General features: G+C 36.0%; 3 protein-coding genes across 5 annotated transcripts in view; 1 reads left to right on the top strand and 2 right to left on the bottom strand.

The window, feature by feature from the left end:
• Positions 1–801: 801 nt before the first annotated feature.
• Positions 802–2,292, bottom strand: LOC101154963 (liver-expressed antimicrobial peptide 2). Its single transcript, XM_004074820.3, has 3 exons — positions 2,145–2,292; positions 1,324–1,463; positions 802–1,085 (listed from the first exon to the last, which is right to left on the bottom strand). Exons 1-3 carry the CDS (start codon positions 2,208–2,210, stop codon positions 1,064–1,066), a joined length of 228 nt encoding a protein of 75 aa, XP_004074868.1. The 5' UTR covers positions 2,211–2,292; the 3' UTR covers positions 802–1,063.
• An 882-nt stretch (positions 2,293–3,174) lies between these two features.
• Positions 3,175–13,918, bottom strand: LOC101155208 (lysosome membrane protein 2-like). Its single transcript, XM_004074821.4, has 12 exons — positions 13,674–13,918; positions 12,984–13,141; positions 11,697–11,841; positions 10,510–10,701; positions 10,333–10,424; positions 9,889–10,008; positions 9,077–9,255; positions 8,858–8,976; positions 7,634–7,707; positions 5,896–5,947; positions 5,199–5,351; positions 3,175–4,624 (listed from the first exon to the last, which is right to left on the bottom strand). Exons 1-12 carry the CDS (start codon positions 13,794–13,796, stop codon positions 4,586–4,588), a joined length of 1,446 nt encoding a protein of 481 aa, XP_004074869.1. The 5' UTR covers positions 13,797–13,918; the 3' UTR covers positions 3,175–4,585.
• Positions 13,919–15,999: 2,081 nt separating this feature from the next.
• rai14 (retinoic acid induced 14) overlaps positions 16,000–17,072 on the top strand; it is a 36,341-nt gene continuing 35,268 nt past the window's right edge. For 2 of the 3 annotated variants that reach the window (XM_011481863.3, XM_011481866.3), the window contains exon 1: positions 16,000–16,305. The gene's annotated coding sequence lies outside the window, so the exon portion shown is untranslated. Of the gene's footprint in view, positions 16,306–16,772; positions 16,876–17,072 lie in introns of those variants that run through there. The other variant, XM_023960499.1, reaches the window with a different exon arrangement.

The following is a 17,072-nucleotide window of genomic DNA, read 5'->3' on the forward strand; positions in this document are numbered from 1 at the left end:
GCACTAAGTATTATCATGTGTAACGGTATGAATATGATCATAATGAAAGAAAAGGTATACAATCCCATTCCAATAAAAAAAAAAAAAAAGAATTTTAAAAAGTAAACCTGAAAGAAATGAAAACAATGTCCATCTCTCAGCTGTCAGTTTAAGATATGGGGCATGCTACTGTGAACCAGCTCAGCAGGTTAAGGAAAAAGATGCCCCCCGAGGACCCCCGGCCCTCTTCGTGGTCCATCTGCATGCTATACAAAGATGCGCCGGCGCAGGTCATCTAAGGCGCTCGGCTGCATTGACCTCAGTAACCTCTCGAGATGTGTGTGTGTATCCTGTGTTGCTGTTTGTCTGACCTTCTTCATCGAGATGTACTGGAACTGAGTTTCTCCTTGTTGGGATTAATAAAGTTTTCATGCATATCTTTATATTTCTCTACCTCCCTGTTGAGCTAATTCACTTATTTTTCCTCAGATGCTGACATTAAAAACTTCCTTGTAATATTTAATATGTGTTCCCTTAAAGCTGCTTTCAGAGTAAGCTGACTCCATGTAAGAAAAGATTTAAGCGTTTAAAACAAGTTGATCTAAACAAAGCAGAAAATAATTACTGGTACATTATTTCACCACATTCACAGTAAAAAATATATATATTGGGAAACGCTAAAATAAAAAAAGGAATTTTGAACATATTTCCCATTAAAAGACAAAGAAGATATTTTTTAAAAAGTGGTTTGTATATTTAAATAATAACATTTGTTTACAGTATATACAAATAAATACACGGTAACAAGAAAAAACAAGAAAATTCAGTGCACCTCAAAAAAGAGCGGGAATATTTATATTTTCTTATGAAAAATACAAACAGATGACAAGTGGAACAGGTGTAAAAGCGTTTTGGTACTCAACCAAGGTTGAAAAGTGCTGTATAAGTATACGCCATTTATCATAACACAATTTCTGAGCAACAATTTAAAAAAATGATGTCACTCATGATCATTTATCCAGTAGTGTGAAGCTTTGGTCCATAATGTAGATGTTTGTGAGTCCCCCCTTCTGCTATCACAGTGTCAGAAGGAGCAGATATTTTTCCTGTGAAGATAAGAGGCATCTTAAGTGTAGTGTCAGGACTGACTTTGACCAACACCATGCAAAATCCACGTGAACACGCCGTTACACATCATAAATAACAGTTTTAAACCACAACTACTCATATTTTTTTTTGTTAAAGTTCATTTATCTGGTAAATGTCCCAGAATCCTTTGTGGTTCTCTAAAAAATGAGTCAAAACTTTAAAGAGTAAGTTTGAAATGTGATTTTTTTTAAGTACCTGCAGTACTTGGTGCCACACTCTGAAGCATCTCTGCAGCTGGCTCCAACAGGCTTCAGACTGTTCCAGCGCCACAGCAGCGATCGCTTGGTCCTCAGGATCAGACCGCTCCACTCATCAGGAAGAGGTAATGCGTTGACCTTAAAAGACAAATATTGGATTTGAGAAGTCCAAGAAATAAAGGGTTTCTCCGTTCCTGTCGACCAATTATAAAAAGGAAAGAATCAATGATTACAAAGAAAGAAAAGAAAAACAGATAGGTAAGTAAGTAAGTAAGTAAGTAACCTTTTTCTTTTGGACAATTGAAAACAAGTGTAGAACAACAAAATAAGAAAAAATACACGACAAAAAGTATATAAAACAAGAAAATTATGTAAAACAAGACACAATTATATAAGACAAAATTATATAAACAACACAAGTCCAAAAGGGAGTGAGAAGAAGTATAATCTTATAAACTCTCACCCCCTTTACCTTAAATCCTTACTTTCCTTCTAAACCCAGTACACCCACCATCAAAGTCCAGAGCCCTACCCAACTGTATATTCGGTTACAGCTGCACATGCTATTCTCGTTTCCAAAAAGCACACAAATGAATAACAAAACATATTTTCTAAGTATGCAGATTTACAAATGCTGATGTTCTGTATTGTTTTGTATTTGTACATATTTATCAATGATCACATTTCTGTATTTATACTTAAATTCTTTTATGTTTGGACATTGTTTCAAGCATTTACTAGTTCTGTTCCACAACTTCACTCCATAAACTGAAACACAAAATCTAAAAAATAATAAAAGTCTAAAGATGATTAACTTACCTGAGTGATGCATATGAGAGACAGAAAAACAGAGAAGATGATTATTCTTTCCTGCAGTGCAGTCATCCTGTGAGCAGATTAGGGTTGTGTGATCCAGCTCTGATGCAAGGATGGTGTGCTGGCACTCGCCACGTGTAATAAAGGCTGTTATTGGGTTGGGAGGAGTTAACCTCTGGGTTTACTGTTTTTGTTACTTTGAGTTTGGCAGCTCGGTCTGCCCATGTCAAAGTCAGGAAGGCAAATCTCTATACGGTGCTTCTTATCATTCTTATAATGACAATGAAAATCAGAGGTTACAACAAAGGATTCAAAGTACACGGCTGCATGGTAATTGAGGGCAGTGCCACGTCAGACGTGCTGGAATCTTAAAAGGATACTTTCATATTTGAATAAATCATTTAAATAATTACCCGTAATATAAAATATATTTTTAAAAAATAAATCAAGGTTCCTATTTTGCCTTTTTCCTTTTTATTTAAACATAAAAAAAACAAGTTTTAATTTGGAATGAAAGTTTTTAATGACCAAATATTACGGTCCTTATTTATTTCTATTGACCCACATTAGAAGTTGGTCAAAAGAGAAAGAAAAATCGTATTCCCTTAAACACTCAGTAATTTAAATACAAAAAAAGATAAAAATTGACTAATAATTTCACAAAACTAAACTCCAAGTTACATTCAAGAGTCTATGTGCACAATAACACCAAGATCATCAGGCAGTAACGAAAACCCTCTCCATTAACAAACTGTGTATTTTGATGTTTGGCCTCGTCAGACCAGCCGTCCACATGTGTGGACATCACATCTTGAGACAGTTGTGTAGACGCTTAGCTCAAATATTAGCTCAGGGCTTAAGAGGTTAATGCTCTAGCTTTATGAAAGACACTCAAAGCACTGATCCATGTGCAAGATCCTACAGAAAAAAAGGAACACAGTTGAGTAATTATTCCTAGCTTCAATGTCTTAAGACAATATTTAACAACAGCAATAAAAAACAACCAAAATTTAACATTGAACTTCAAACCCTGTTGGTAATTGTCACAAACATTTATTGGTAATTTGCATGAAATGCTGAGTACACATTTAAAGTTTGTTCGTGTCACAGATCATGTTTTCACAACATGAGTTAGTGGTGCAAACTTTGTTATACTTTGCAATTTCACCATTAAAACACATACAAATACAACTGAAACTCTGTAAAAGGAATAAAAAACATGTCATGCAACTACCAAGACTCATTTTTAACAATAGCTTGAGAGTTTTAATACACTTCATACCACAGATGTACAGATACTTGTCTCTGCGTTTACATTTAAAAAGCTTTGGAAAAATACAAGTAAAATTGGCTGCTCTGAAGAGCTGGAAAAAGTTAGTGTGAAGGAGGAGGTATCATGATGTGGGCTGCTTTTTACCTTTAAGTGTGAGTCTCTAGCAAACAGTAAAAAGCCAATTTTCTTTTTAACAAAAGATTTTGGACAACGCAGCACTTCCAGCTTTGCACAAGCTGCACAGTAGTTCCTTCACCAGATTATTTGACATGACCTGATATTTGGCCTAAAAGGATATGAAGATGCCAATCTCACAAAAACACTTTAAAACCTTCAGGAAAGTGTTTGAACAAAAGTGGAAGCTGCATCATCACAGTTCCTTTTACCGTAACTTTGCAGGTGTCCAAATCATTTTTGTGCATTCTGTCTAAACACACGGCTTTCAATCACTAAACATTAAGTTTTATCATTCAAAAAGTTTTTGTAAGTGGGCAAATACAAAAACAATGAAAAACAGGGCATTCATAATGTTATAATTTAAGACACTTATAAATTCAACTCTGTATGAAATAGAATTATGTGTACTCAAACTGAAATAAAACAATATAATGTATATTATCACAGTTATTTTAGTGCAACATGCCAAGTAAAATAGAAAAAAAAATATATTCCTGGCTTCATAAGCTACATTTCCCACAAAAAAAGTACATTTAAGCAATAAAATCAAATTCTGCAAATGTTTTTTTTTGCAAAAGTCTTTAGTCTTTGGGAAAAGGTTAATTATTTTATTGTTAGTTTTCCTATACATATAAACACAAAACTGACATAAAAAAGTGATCAAATGGTCAGGTTTTCCTTAAAACTGCTTCGAGTAACTGGTCCCCCCCCCCCACAATTCAAACTCTTATAGTTAGATTTTACTCTACTTTATTATAGAAAGCGGCTTAAAAAAATGGTAGAACCTTTAAAAATGACAGTAACTGCATTTTCTTTGTTAGATGCAAGATAAAAGTACAGACCTTCTTGTTTTGTTTTAGTTTCACAAACAGCTTGGAAAGCAGCTTTCAGGTCATCAGTGGTCACATGTGGATTAATGTCAGAAATACTGGAGCCACAAAAACAGTCAAAGTAACACTGCAGACACACCGGCTGTTTTCTCAACTGTCTGGTTTTACGATGAAAGCAGCGGCTGACGCTCTGCAGAAGTGCTCTGGAAAAAGAAATAGCAAAACGTCATTATACTGTCACTCTTTTCCCCATTTGGGATTTATTTATGGGGAAATATTCCCCTTAGTATTAACAAAAATAAATAAGTAAACTTTCTGTATTTTATCCCTGAAGAACACCACAGGGGCAAATTTGGCTGCTTATTTTTTACTTTTAATATTTTCTTCTTTTTTTATATTTGTATATGTTTATTTTTTATGTTGTAGCTGCTGTTAATTCCTGCTACCCAAAATGAACCAAAATGATCAAATTAAGAACTAAACTGCTCTCGAGTAAAGACACGAAGAAATTATGAACCTCTCTGTTTTACTATATTATATTTACCGTTTTATTTTAATTTTTTAACATAATTAAATGAAAATTCTGTGATTTTAGTGAGTGAATTCGCCTATCAATGGGCTTTGGCCTGTTAGCGAATATGTATAAACAAAAAAATAAATAAATGCACGTTTTGCATTGAGTTAAAAGCCTTTTGGATCCTTTCTGATATTTTCCATCACATTTCACGGAAGTTTGGCTTCATTGACGGACATAGGGGGTCGACCTCCTGCACTCACCTCTGGGACTTTCTGTCGACACATGGCGATCATGAAGATTCCCCCCAGAAGGATGCCGAGACCAATCAGAATGAAGGGGATGTTCTCCAGAACGTTCTTCTCGACGACAACCACATGCAGCTTCTGGACCGACGCGTCGTCAATGAGAACGCTCTGATGTTCCATTAAAAAAGAGAGAGAGAAAAAAACGCCTTCACTTCTGACCGTCACTTTACATCAGCTACAAAAGTAATAAAATACTAATCAACTTTGTTTTTAATGTTTATCAAATGTTTAATCTTTTAAACAAAAATAATGTTAATAAAATACAACAGTAATGAATGAAATTAGTTTTATGGTTCCTTTTTTTACACTCAAAAGTATAGATAAAGGAAATTCTAGTTTAATAGCTTAAAAAAATAAAGCAAAATTGCTTGATTTAAAAAGAACAGTTTAAAAAAAAAAGTCAACTTTAGCATTTCTCTTTCTTGGATGTGTTTAGTGTGACTTTTATGGAAACAAATCAGGCTAAGGTTGATGATAAATGTTTTTTTTTTCTTTTTAAATCTAACCTTTAGATTTTTCCTTTGCTTCTAAAGATTGATCAAAAGATTATGACAATTTTATTTAGATAAGAAGCTTCATATCATCGTTTGTAAAACACAACATGTATTTGTGCAGAAAAGTAACACAAAGAAATCCTTAGCTGTGTTTGTACCTCATTGAGATAAACCACAGGGAAGATGAGCGTCCTCACATTTCCTGTTTGACTGAAAGAAAGAACATGCACATTTTTCCTTAAACAAAAAAACATATTAATGAAAATATTTCATCATCAGTAAAAAATTACAAATGTATTTTCAATATTAAGATACATCTTCTGAATGGTTTTACTTTGACTTCACTCGTCCTGCTTTGTGCATCAGCTTTTGTAATTGCAAAATTATTTGAAATTTAAAGAAAAATTCAAAGCTGAAGTGCAAAATCTACGTTTTTGACACTGTTGACACGTTGAAGGTCAACATTAAACAAACTGTGTCCTGCTAACACACCCACTCTGCAGGAGTGACTGCGTTAGCGTAAGGTCTATTTCTTGTTTTCCTCAGTTGAGTCAAAAAACCTGCTGACTAACACTTCCTTTCACCTCAGGATGGAAGATTACAACATGAAGGGATAGGGAGAGAGTGTGGAAGGAAATAATGTCACTAAATAGCTGAAAAAACCCCAACAACATTCAAGTTTGACAATCAATAGTTGGGTGACCTGTTCCCGCTCACCCAGTTTTGCAAACAGTCCCTGCTTTGGCCTACTTTGCGAGGTCAGCTTGGGCTGTCGCCTTGAGTTTCCGTGGTCACATTTTTGTCTAACCTGACGATCTGTCAAACTGTCCTCAAGCCCCTTCTCTTTCAAGAATGATGTCTTCAAATGGGTAAGAGTTCAGCCCAAAGTATGAGTGGCTTCTCCCACATTTTGCTTCCTTAAAAAGGATTCAAACATGCTGATCTTTGCAAAAATAATGAATCACAAAATATCTGTCACCTCTGGTCATTGTGCTTGTGGTAATATGGTTTTATTAGAAAAAACAACCCCAGCTTTGCAAGGAAACGTGAGAATTCAGTGATCTAAATGATCTGGTTTTGTTTTTAAAGCAAAACTGAATCCTGCCAACTTCTTGTTGAATGAGTCCAGAATTGCTTCCGTTGTCATTTTCTTCATTTGTAATTTTAGTTATTATTGTTTTTTAAGTGCATTTTTTGCATTATTACTCATCCACGGTATATGTTGTTTTTAATAGAGCTTTGGCAATAAAGGATCAACAAAGTTCTGCCCTTTTTCTATTCTATTTTTAAGGCTAACATTACAAGATAAAGAAGAAAACAAAACAACCACACATTATGATGCAACCACCACCTTGCTTCACTATGGAGTTGGCTGTGTTTGTGCCACATGTGGGTTTAATGACACATTGAACTTAAAACCAGTTATATACTGAACTTAATTGTGACTTGTTCTAGAAAACTAACTATAGTGAGCTTATTTGAACTTTATTGCACCATGTGAACTAGAGTGACCTAATGGGATGATTCCTGATGGTACCTGGCAGCACCCATATCCTTATCAAAGTTATCACAGCACAGGGAGAAAATGTGTGTACGTGTGTTTGTGTATTAATTTTAATTTTAATCATTTATTAATAAAAAGCAAAAGAATCAATTCTCCTTTTTAAAAATAAAAAAGTAACTTTTTTATCAGACGTGCATGCACACACAACAAAAAGAGCTGCATATGTCCAAAAGTTCAACATTTATGATGACGGTGGCATAACTGCCTTTTATCTTACAACAAACAGTTCCAAGACATGCACAGTCATTATTAATGTGTTCTAGCTTTTGCAGAAGCTAAAGTGACAGATAGATTTGTTGAAGTTGAGATGTTTGGCCGTTTTAAGTGAATACCTGAAGGTTTCAATTTGCTCCACATAGACGTTGATCTGGAGGCGCTTGGCTGCTTGGAGGAGGAATCCTGTTAACTGCAAAGCAAGTCAACCAAGTTGCTATTATTAATTAGACATTCTATCAATGCCATGTTTTTTGTCATATATTGTTTTACATTTAACACACCACAAAAGGGATAATTATCAAAACAAACTTGTTTTCTTCACATTTTAATACACTTTTTTTAAACATTTGACAAATAAATGTGGATTTTATGCATTTTTATGATATTTTTGAAACCTAAATTGGTTGTAGGATGTTGTTGTTGCAGGTAAAGGCGTCCGAGTGGTAAAGTTGCATAGGAGCTCAGAGTTACATCATTGGTCTAAAGTCCTAACAATCTCTTGTAGTGGTGCAGCTATAATAGGAAGGTTATACTGACAGAAAAGCAGCGTAACATAGTTTAAAACATGTTTAAAGTTGCAAGCAACTGGGTTAAGGCATGTTTAAACATCTGTCATGCTAGAAGGTCAAAAACTAGTTCCTTCAGATGACACTAATTACATCTTTGCGGGCCTAAAGGGAAACATATGGAAAGTTGATTAAAACTGAAGGAAAAAAAATAGATTTCATAACACGGGTCATTCACTTTAAGCTTCTATGTTTGGATCTATTAAGCAATGGCCCATGATAAGAAAACTATTTATAACTAAAGTTTTGTTTGCTTAGCCTGAGGGAGCAGTGGAACTGTAAGCATCCCATTGAATTTCGCCCCCAAAATGACAAATCTTCCATTTTATTTAGCAAATAGATGGTAGAACTCGCTGTCAAACAGAATACAGAACAGAATCAAAGAGATTCTGCACGGCCCAAAACAACATCTGCATCTCTTCCCTCATATTAACCTTTCAGAATTCTGTATAATTGAGGGATAAACAGGTGAGCAGATGTCCACGGCGAAGTGATTCGTTATCGTGGACTGACCTGCTGCTCAACGTGGTTATGACAGAATCACTCATGATAAGAGCTGTAAGGCCTTATCTCTGGTGACAGCTCCGTACCAAGCAACTCTGCTTTAATTTTTAACCACCGTCTGTAAGAGCAGCTGTGTTTTCTGGTTGCTGTTGGCCAAACAAACAACGCTGAGAGTCTACCATCTAGTGGTATCGTTTCATACAACTGCTTCAGAAAATGTGTTGTACTTTAACAACAGAGAAAAGTAAAAAAAAATGAATGGATTCCCACCGGGTGGACATCGATCGTCGTCTCGTGCTGTTCCTTCACAGGCTTCATGCCGAAAACACTCTGCACGTATTTTGCGTCTGCCTGATAGAAGTGTGGCGAGGACATGATGATGGGGGCTCCTAAATAAAAAAAGTGTCCGTGCAAACAACCAGAATTGGTGTCAATCAGACATAAAAGGTATCCGATAATAGGGTCTCAAAAGACTACAAACTTTCGCACCTTGTTTACACGCGCTGACGTTGAGCAGGCCAGAGCCGAGGCAGTTTCCCGCGGGCACGCAGAAGCCTGCGTTGGCCGGGTTCACGCTCTCATTGGCAAACACCTCACTGGGGAGGATGAAGCGATACCCGGGGATCCCTTTCACGCTCACATCATCCTCATACACCGCATACAAAGACCTTTAAAACAAAAAAGGCACGATTGTTCATTTTCAGCTGCCAACTGGGATTTCTGCAAAGCTTAATTCCTAATAGGCTTTACATTTGTTCGGAGTTTGAGCTCGTTTACAGAAAACCTTTTATGCAAAAATGTTTAAAGGTTCTCCAATTGGGTTATTGCTTTTTTTAACCTTTGTCTTGAGTGCACTGTAAAGCTCACTCATTTCACATGGACCGACTTTCCTAGTTCTGGTAAACAGAAATACATTGGTATTTGTTTGCTTTAGCAGCTCTAATCAAGTCTTGGGATTAACTGTGGCCTCGTTTAAAAAGCTAACGCTAATAAGAGAACAGAACCAGTCAGACTAAATTGGCATTCGTAATCCAATCTGCAGACCTGCATAATGCTGAAGAAGGAGATTAGAAAAAAGCATTGGGTGAGTCTTTTCAGCAGCAGGTTCAAGCTAAAACCACAGGTGCTGAATCTGCAACTGTGGTCTTAAATGCAAGTTTTTTTTGGAATACGTCAGCTGGAAATTGTAAAAACTGTTCATAATCCTAAAACTACAAGTGTTAATAAAATGTCAATAAACCGACAACGTGCAGGTCTCATTTCTTGAATGAACACAACTGTGGAGGAATTGGGCGCCTCACCTGCACAGCTCAGAGGAGAAAATTCGAAGCAACTCGTTTTTGGTGATGACCGGGTGAAAAGAGGCGCCATTGGTTCCATTAATCATGTTGCACTCCTTAGATGTCCACCAATTCAAAGAGCTGAAACAGCAAAAAGAAGAAAAAAAAAGGTATTTGCAGGGGGAAAAAAAGGCTTCTCAGACTTAAATAACACACCTTCTATCCATTTCACTTTTGATTTTGTTAGCTTGGAGTCTGGTTTGACACTATTATAGCTTCTTATGACTGAAACCTAGACTTTTCTTTGTATTTGCCATAAGGAAATAGATGATACCACGTAAAAAATTCACTGTCACTCATGACGTTCCTTAAGATACATTCTGTTTTTATTACATTTATTGTTAGAATAAAAAAAAAAGTGTGTTATAAAAACTTTGATAGTTAAAAAACAAAACAGGCCATTACCTTTCGCCATTCCATGTTGAAACGCGAGCAAAGTCCTCGTAGCTCTGCTGGCCAGTGAAGAACACGTACTGCCCATCGTTTGAAGCATTGGTCTGTAAATAAAAAAGCACGGTTTATTTCATTCAGTAGAGTTACAAAAGTTTGGATCATGTTTTACTGGACAAAAAAACTCAAGACCTTATAGAAGAGTCCAAAAACATCGTCCAACTCTGGTCTGAAAAGCTTGAGGGCTTTCAGCAAACCATCTTCATAACCCCACAGGAGCTCCCCCACGGTGTGTGTGCTGAACAGGCCTTCACCACTTGACCTCATGTAGGCAGAAATCAGGTTGGCTTCCAAAGTTGAGTCTTTGAACATCTCCATCACAGTCTGCCACATAAACAAGGACAGACAAGAAGATAAGTTAAAAAAAGTGGTGATATTTCCCTGATAGATCACTGAAAAGGATGTTTCAAGCTATTCCGTTTTGTTCTGAATGTGCTCTTTTGTCTGACAAAAAGTTTTTGCTTGATATGTATTTTACATAAACTGTTTCTATTTTCTCTTATTGCAATAATATTACTTTAATAGTAATAATATTAATGCAGATACGAACTACTTAAAGGGCCTCTACCACGCAAAATCAACCTTTTGAACTTTTAAGTGCATTGTAATGTTCATTTGTCTATTTATAGGCACTTTGATACTTTTAACTCAATCAATATAGGAATAATACAACTCTTCACTCTAGATGGACAATAAGTTTATTGGAACAACTACAAAATCACAATATACAACATTTTTAAAAAATTCATTTTTACATAAAAATACAAACATTTAACTAATTTGTATGTTATTTATCAAAAAGCCTTTACCGTCTCCAAGTCTTTGACATTTACAATTATTCCTAGGTGTAAGGGTAAAAGTAAGACTTTATTTGTGTTTATTCAAACTATTTTTTGGAATTCTACTAATTCTTTACAAACGTTATCTTATATTTATTAATCAAATTTAACATTTTGCCCATTTAAAAAAAAAGACAGTATTGAAACAAAACAGTCATACGTGCAACGCATATATAAATACGGCCTTTTCACATTTCACTTGTGTGTTTATATTCTAACTTTCTTCCCCCTTTTTTAAAAAGATTTTTTGCATTACAAACCTAAAATGCAAAGTTTGGGATGACTAAGCAAGGACATCTTGTTTTCAAGTGCACAAGTATAATCTCGTCAGATTACAGTAGTGCACGTACAGAGAGGGTTTATATCAGAAACTAACCTTATCACCACCCCATTATTTTTTTTCAACTCTTCATTTACAGACATGTTTGAGTCTTTGATATTAATCCCAAACATCATATAAAATGGCTTTCTTGGACTTACCACAGCAGGGATGTTAACAGTTCGGATAAGGTCACTCTCTGGACCTCGTGACATGTTAAGCTGAAAAATGTACGTTTTAGTGTTGACAGCTGCTACTTTAGTGCCATTTTCAAGAAAGGCCACCTCCTCCATGGGTCGATACTCTCTGTACAGACAGAAAAGGATAAAAAAAATGTACAAAGGGGACAGAATTTAGTATAAAGTCACTGCAAGAGTTACGGCCATCATAAACTGAATTTACTTTTGATTTGCCTTTATTAAAAGGCATGTTTCTTCAAAAAAAATACTCTTAGATACTGACATATGGATAGAGACTAAATATTTTATCTATTTAGCAACAAAGAACGTTGTTGTGACAAAACATAAAGTCACAATCTGGTTTAAAGTCCAACTATATTTTTATTTAAAATTGTTCCCAGTGGGTCTTTTAATCATGATTATGCAGTTTTTAGCCAAAATTTTAAAAAGACTGTGTCGTTTTTTAGGACATATTTTCTGAAGAAGTGGAAGAAGTTCATGAGAAATTCACTGTTGGCATGAAAGTAACCTTCTGCTGATATCCCAGCATCCCTTTTTTATTTTTTAACACGCCCTGCCGCTCGCTTACAGCCCCTCACAACCCTTAGCTAACATTAGCAGTGCAACAAAAATCCCAAGCAATATTGGAGCCATTCAGCCGTACAGTGTTGCGTCAGATGCCAGCTCAGACATGGAAAATTAAGACATTAAGGTACCTATTTGTCTGCAAGTGGATCCACCAGAATAAAGTTGAGCAGGGAGACTTTAGGCGACTTTGTTTCAGTTGCGTCACAACTGAGGGGTTTTACAAACATTGTTTTTTAATCTGCTCCAGATTCACCATTATTGAAAATAAAGAAATACTCCAAAATCCAGTTTTAAGCCTGAATTGTTATATGTATGTCCTCCATCATGAGAAAATCCAACAAGAACATCTTAAAAACACAGAAAAAACAGTTTGTCTTACATTTTTCGTGTAATTGGGTCAAGATGTCTTCACTGACATCTCTTTTTTATGCCTTTGTCATGTGTGATCTAGTGTGGAGGTATCAGTTGCATTTCCTTGTTTTGTATGCGAAAGGCTGGTTGTTATCTAACTGCTTAGATATGTACTACTAACTTTTCCTAGCAGCTTCTCTTTCTGTTGAGTAATAGACTTTGTTCCCATCATCTATTGCTTTTTTAGAACCATTTCCTTTAGCCTAGTTTTGACTCATGTTGATGCAACGTTATAACAATAGAGAAACCTCTTTGACACTGTTGTCTCACCTATATGTGTAGGGTCCCAGCTCCACCACAGCCGGCCTTTCCCCTTTGAGTACCTCTTCAGGATTGGTGAGATTGAAGAAGTAAAACTGCATGTATATAGGTGCAGGCGGATCTGCCCAAGCCTCAAATGCGTCTGTTCCATTTTTAAGGACAACCTCCTACAGGGAACAAAGGGCAGTGGGTTAAAAAAGAATATGAGTAATCTGCTGATTTAAACTGACTCACATCACAAGGCAGTAGCAGTGACATCAGTTTTTAATCAATTCCCTTGAGATCTATAGTATAATTCTTGAGGAAAATCAACAATAATGGAGAGTGTGGAACCACAAGTAAACAAAATTAAGCATTTCCAGTCGCAAAATTAGTGACAGAAAAAGAAGATAAATGTGTTTACTTGACTGTTACTTACACCACAATCAAAGAAAACCAGGACAAAATTGGCGACGGACTTAATTTCAATACATTTGTAATAGGAGTAGCTACATTAACTAAAACACCAGTTGGGGAAATATCAAGCGCCGTGGCTTATACGGATACACAATTTACGAGATCCCACAAAGGACAATTTTAAAAAGACGATTTGCTATTATGACAACTTAACAAGCGAGTTGTCAGGGGAAAAAATACTTAACACGCGAGAGCTATAGTTAGCCTAACGTCGATCATGGATATAGGGTGGGATGCGCTTACCGTTTCAACAAACGATTGCAATAAATGTGGAAACACTCCAGACAAAACCAAAGCAATGCCGACAATCAGCATTAGCATAGAAAACACCCCGGTGCCGTATACGCAACATGTTTTCAGAAGCATAATGAAAACAGCAGAATAATTAAATGTCCGTGAGCGTCCACTGACAGGAGCTAAAGTGCGCTGTTTTTGTTTTGATCAGAGTGCCCTTGTCCCAGGAACTCACTCGATGGATTTAATGTTCGCATCCGGAATGAAATTGAGCGCCACCACAACTTCCGGTTTCTTCTAGTGCTGAGAGCAGCGAATAATTGAAGACAATAAAACTCATTTAATGTAAAGGTAACGACTTAATTTCTGAATTTGGAAGTTATAATAATTAACTAGTTTATCAGATTTAGCTCTAATAGTGGCTTCTAAGCACACAAATTTATAAGCTCCAGTTTTCAAAAGGCACATTTCTTGGCAAGCTTAAGGCTTTATTCTTGACCCCTTTTGTATAATTTCTTTGAAAATTACCATTTTTTTTTAAATGTTAGCATCATGGTCATTATTTTTGAAGGATGATGTATTTACGTGCGACCAACACAAAAAGTATTGAAGATTCACGTTGGTCAAACTAATACGTCCAGCCAAGGTGCGCATTGCTGCATTCCCACACATATTTTATTTTAAGTGCGTCCAAGGTTGCATTTTGTTATTGGCCGCACCTTTTTTAAAGTAAACTTAAAGTCCCATTATCTGTCACGCACAGAGATGCGTGAAATGTGTTCTCCGCATTTGATCCATCCCATGGAAGAGCGGTGAGCTGCAGAAAGTAACAGCCTCAGGATCCATTAGGTGGTTTAACTCTAACCGTCATCCTTACCTTAACCCTTCACCTGGGTCCGTGCAGATACTGAAAATGTTTGGGCATAGCCGCGCATACCTCGAAAATTACGTATAAATAGACACTTTTATTAAGGCAAAGTAGGCTTTAAAATCAGAGACACATAGAAAATAGTGCATATTACACAGACGCATTTTAATTGTCAATATAGTCAGGGCAAAAAGAAACAATTAAAAAAAAGATATACAGAAAAAAAGCTAAACCCATACATTTCTTCTCTTTACCAAGTACATTTTTAAGCAATTTATAACTTTTAAAACATTTCTGTAGTGTAAACATTTTACAATTAACATGTACGCACTCTCAGTGTACTGCATGAAACACAGTTCAATCAAAACGCGTTTGCTTTAATTTTCTATTAGAAAGTCAAGTAAGTCCGCGGTTTTATATAAAGAAAATAATTTAATTTGAATACATTACGTTTATTTCTCAATATGACAAAACGTTTCTCCACTAGATGTCACTGTCCTAACACACAATGCAACAACATGGCGTTCATCTTTTGTTGCCAGTAAACTGGAACTATTGTGGTTGTTGAGTCCAAATTCCCTCCAAATGTGCCCATACATATACGTATAACCAGCACATACGTATAACCAGACTATGAAAAGTTGTCTTTGTCATTATTGGGATGCCTTTCAGTGCTCTAGCTTCTGTCTGTTCACATCTGTCTGTTCACAATAAAAAAACAAATTCTGATTTATAATTCTGACATATGTGTCTGAAATAAAATAAATAATTTGGTGAAGATAACACACAAAAGAAAACTGTTCAAAATGTTACCATTGTCCTTGATTTATGGTTGCTCAGATAGTGTGACTTGGTGTCAAAACTTAATCTCCCACATCAGCTCTATAGTCAAATCAGCAATACAGCTTTATGTCCCAAGCATGTTCCTACGTGCATTATAACACTTTCTTGTTGCAACATGAGACCATAACATCAATATGCCTTGACTGATGAGCCAAGCTTCTTAATTTATGGGTTCGAAAACAGTAACTTAAGAAAATAGGAAGTATTGCACCGAAAATTTTTTTTTTTTAATCTGAACAAGCTTTATGAAATTTGAGTTGCTTTGTTGATTACTGACCTAATATGATCCCATAGTTGGTATGATGGTCTCTTATCTTGCTTTTGTTTTTTAAATCCGGATTATGCTTTTTTGAAAAGCACTATAGGTGACATTAGTTGGAAAAGTGCTATTCAAATAAAGTTTGACTTGATTTGATTTAAAACATCCAGGTAAAATTTTTAATGTAGATTTAATTAAATTGGTTAGAAAACAACAACAACAACAATATTGACTGTCCTGCTGATTAACACTTTAATAATCAAGTCCAAAGACTTGCCTGAGGGCGCTTAAGTGACATTTCTAGGGAAATATCCCTTTAACCACAATATGAATGGGACACAATAGAGAACAGCGCTGTTGTGACGTCACTTACCTAAAACCGGGCAGCCAGGCAGCCTTTGAGTTGAGTCCCGAGCGCGAGACCACCAGGACTCCATGAACAGTCCAACTTTTAATATATGCAGGCCGAGCGGACCCAGTTTTTTTAAAGAGTGCTGCACTGTTTTACGTCTTATATGTGGAACCAAAACAACCCGCTAACCACAGCGTCGCGGCGACTCCTGTATTTTGCCTTGTTCAGTTGCTAATGATTTTTTTTAATCCAACCAAGAAAGGGAAAAAGCGGTTGTCTCATGTTTCTAGCCTCCTGCGACTCCTCCACACACAAAAGGGTAAGTGTCCGAAATATTTCTTTTTTGCGCCACCTTTCTTCTTAAAATGACGGGCAGGGTATTTTAAATGAAAGGCTAGCAACTAACAGTTCGTTAAGATTAAACGCTACCGTTCATCCATACGGCGCTGTTCCAACGCCTCCAGTGTATGCTAGTCAATCACTCACATCGATATATATTAGCTATTTCTTATATATGTGTTTGTGTGTGGCCATGTCTTTAGTTTATATATTTTTTTTCAAGTATTTGCACACTACCAATACAAAACACACCATTTCCCATATAGCTGAGGTCTGTACACCGTGCCTGGAAAGCTACAGTGTGTTGTTCCTTCCCACCAAACTATTTGTGATGCTTCTCAGAGTCTCAGATTGCTTAGTTAGTGCAGAGACAGATAATCCATCACCTTATTATAACAAAGAAATGTTATATATAGCCAGTGTTTATTTGGGGTACTCCAATTTATATATTTCAGGACAAAGAGCTCACTGGGCTTTAAAAACTGGAGATTCTTATGCTACCAACGAAAGAGAAAAATTGTAGTCACCAGACATCCCCAGGAGACTTCAGGTGATTTATGGCATCCTTCTGGGAAACAAAATAAAGTTACATACCAGTTAAACCAGCCATTTAACCGAAATAAAGCTGTTATTTCTTATAACAGAAATTCTGAGGTAAATGTAACTATTCTTTAGATGCGTGGAACATTAAATTTCAAACCCTTATTCTCACCTAATCAGTCTTTAGGGCCAAATTATATTTCTAGG

This window comes from Oryzias latipes, chromosome 12 (assembly GCF_002234675.1).
Source record: "Oryzias latipes chromosome 12, ASM223467v1".
NCBI classification, from domain to species: domain Eukaryota; kingdom Metazoa; phylum Chordata; class Actinopteri; order Beloniformes; family Adrianichthyidae; genus Oryzias; species Oryzias latipes.

Bases quoted from the DNA above. Each gene is read 5' to 3' on its own strand.
- LOC101155208 (XM_004074821.4), bottom strand. From the start codon at position 13,796: ATGCTTCTGAAAACATGTTGCGTATACGGCACCGGGGTGTTTTCTATG. The intron at 13,142-13,673 runs GTAAGCGCATCC...TGTTCCCTGTAG, and splicing joins TGCAATCGTTTGTTGAAACG to GAGGTTGTCCTTAAAAATGG. The intron at 8,977-9,076 runs GTGCGAAAGTTT...TTTTTTATTTAG, and splicing joins CGTCAGCGCGTGTAAACAAG to GAGCCCCCATCATCATGTCC.
- LOC101154963 (XM_004074820.3), bottom strand. From the start codon at position 2,210: ATGACTGCACTGCAGGAAAGAATAATCATCTTCTCTGTTTTTCTGTCT. The intron at 1,464-2,144 runs GTAAGTTAATCA...TTGTCTTTTAAG, and splicing joins CTCTCATATGCATCACTCAG to GTCAACGCATTACCTCTTCC. The intron at 1,086-1,323 runs GTACTTAAAAAA...TTATCTTCACAG, and splicing joins TGTGGCACCAAGTACTGCAG to GAAAAATATCTGCTCCTTCT.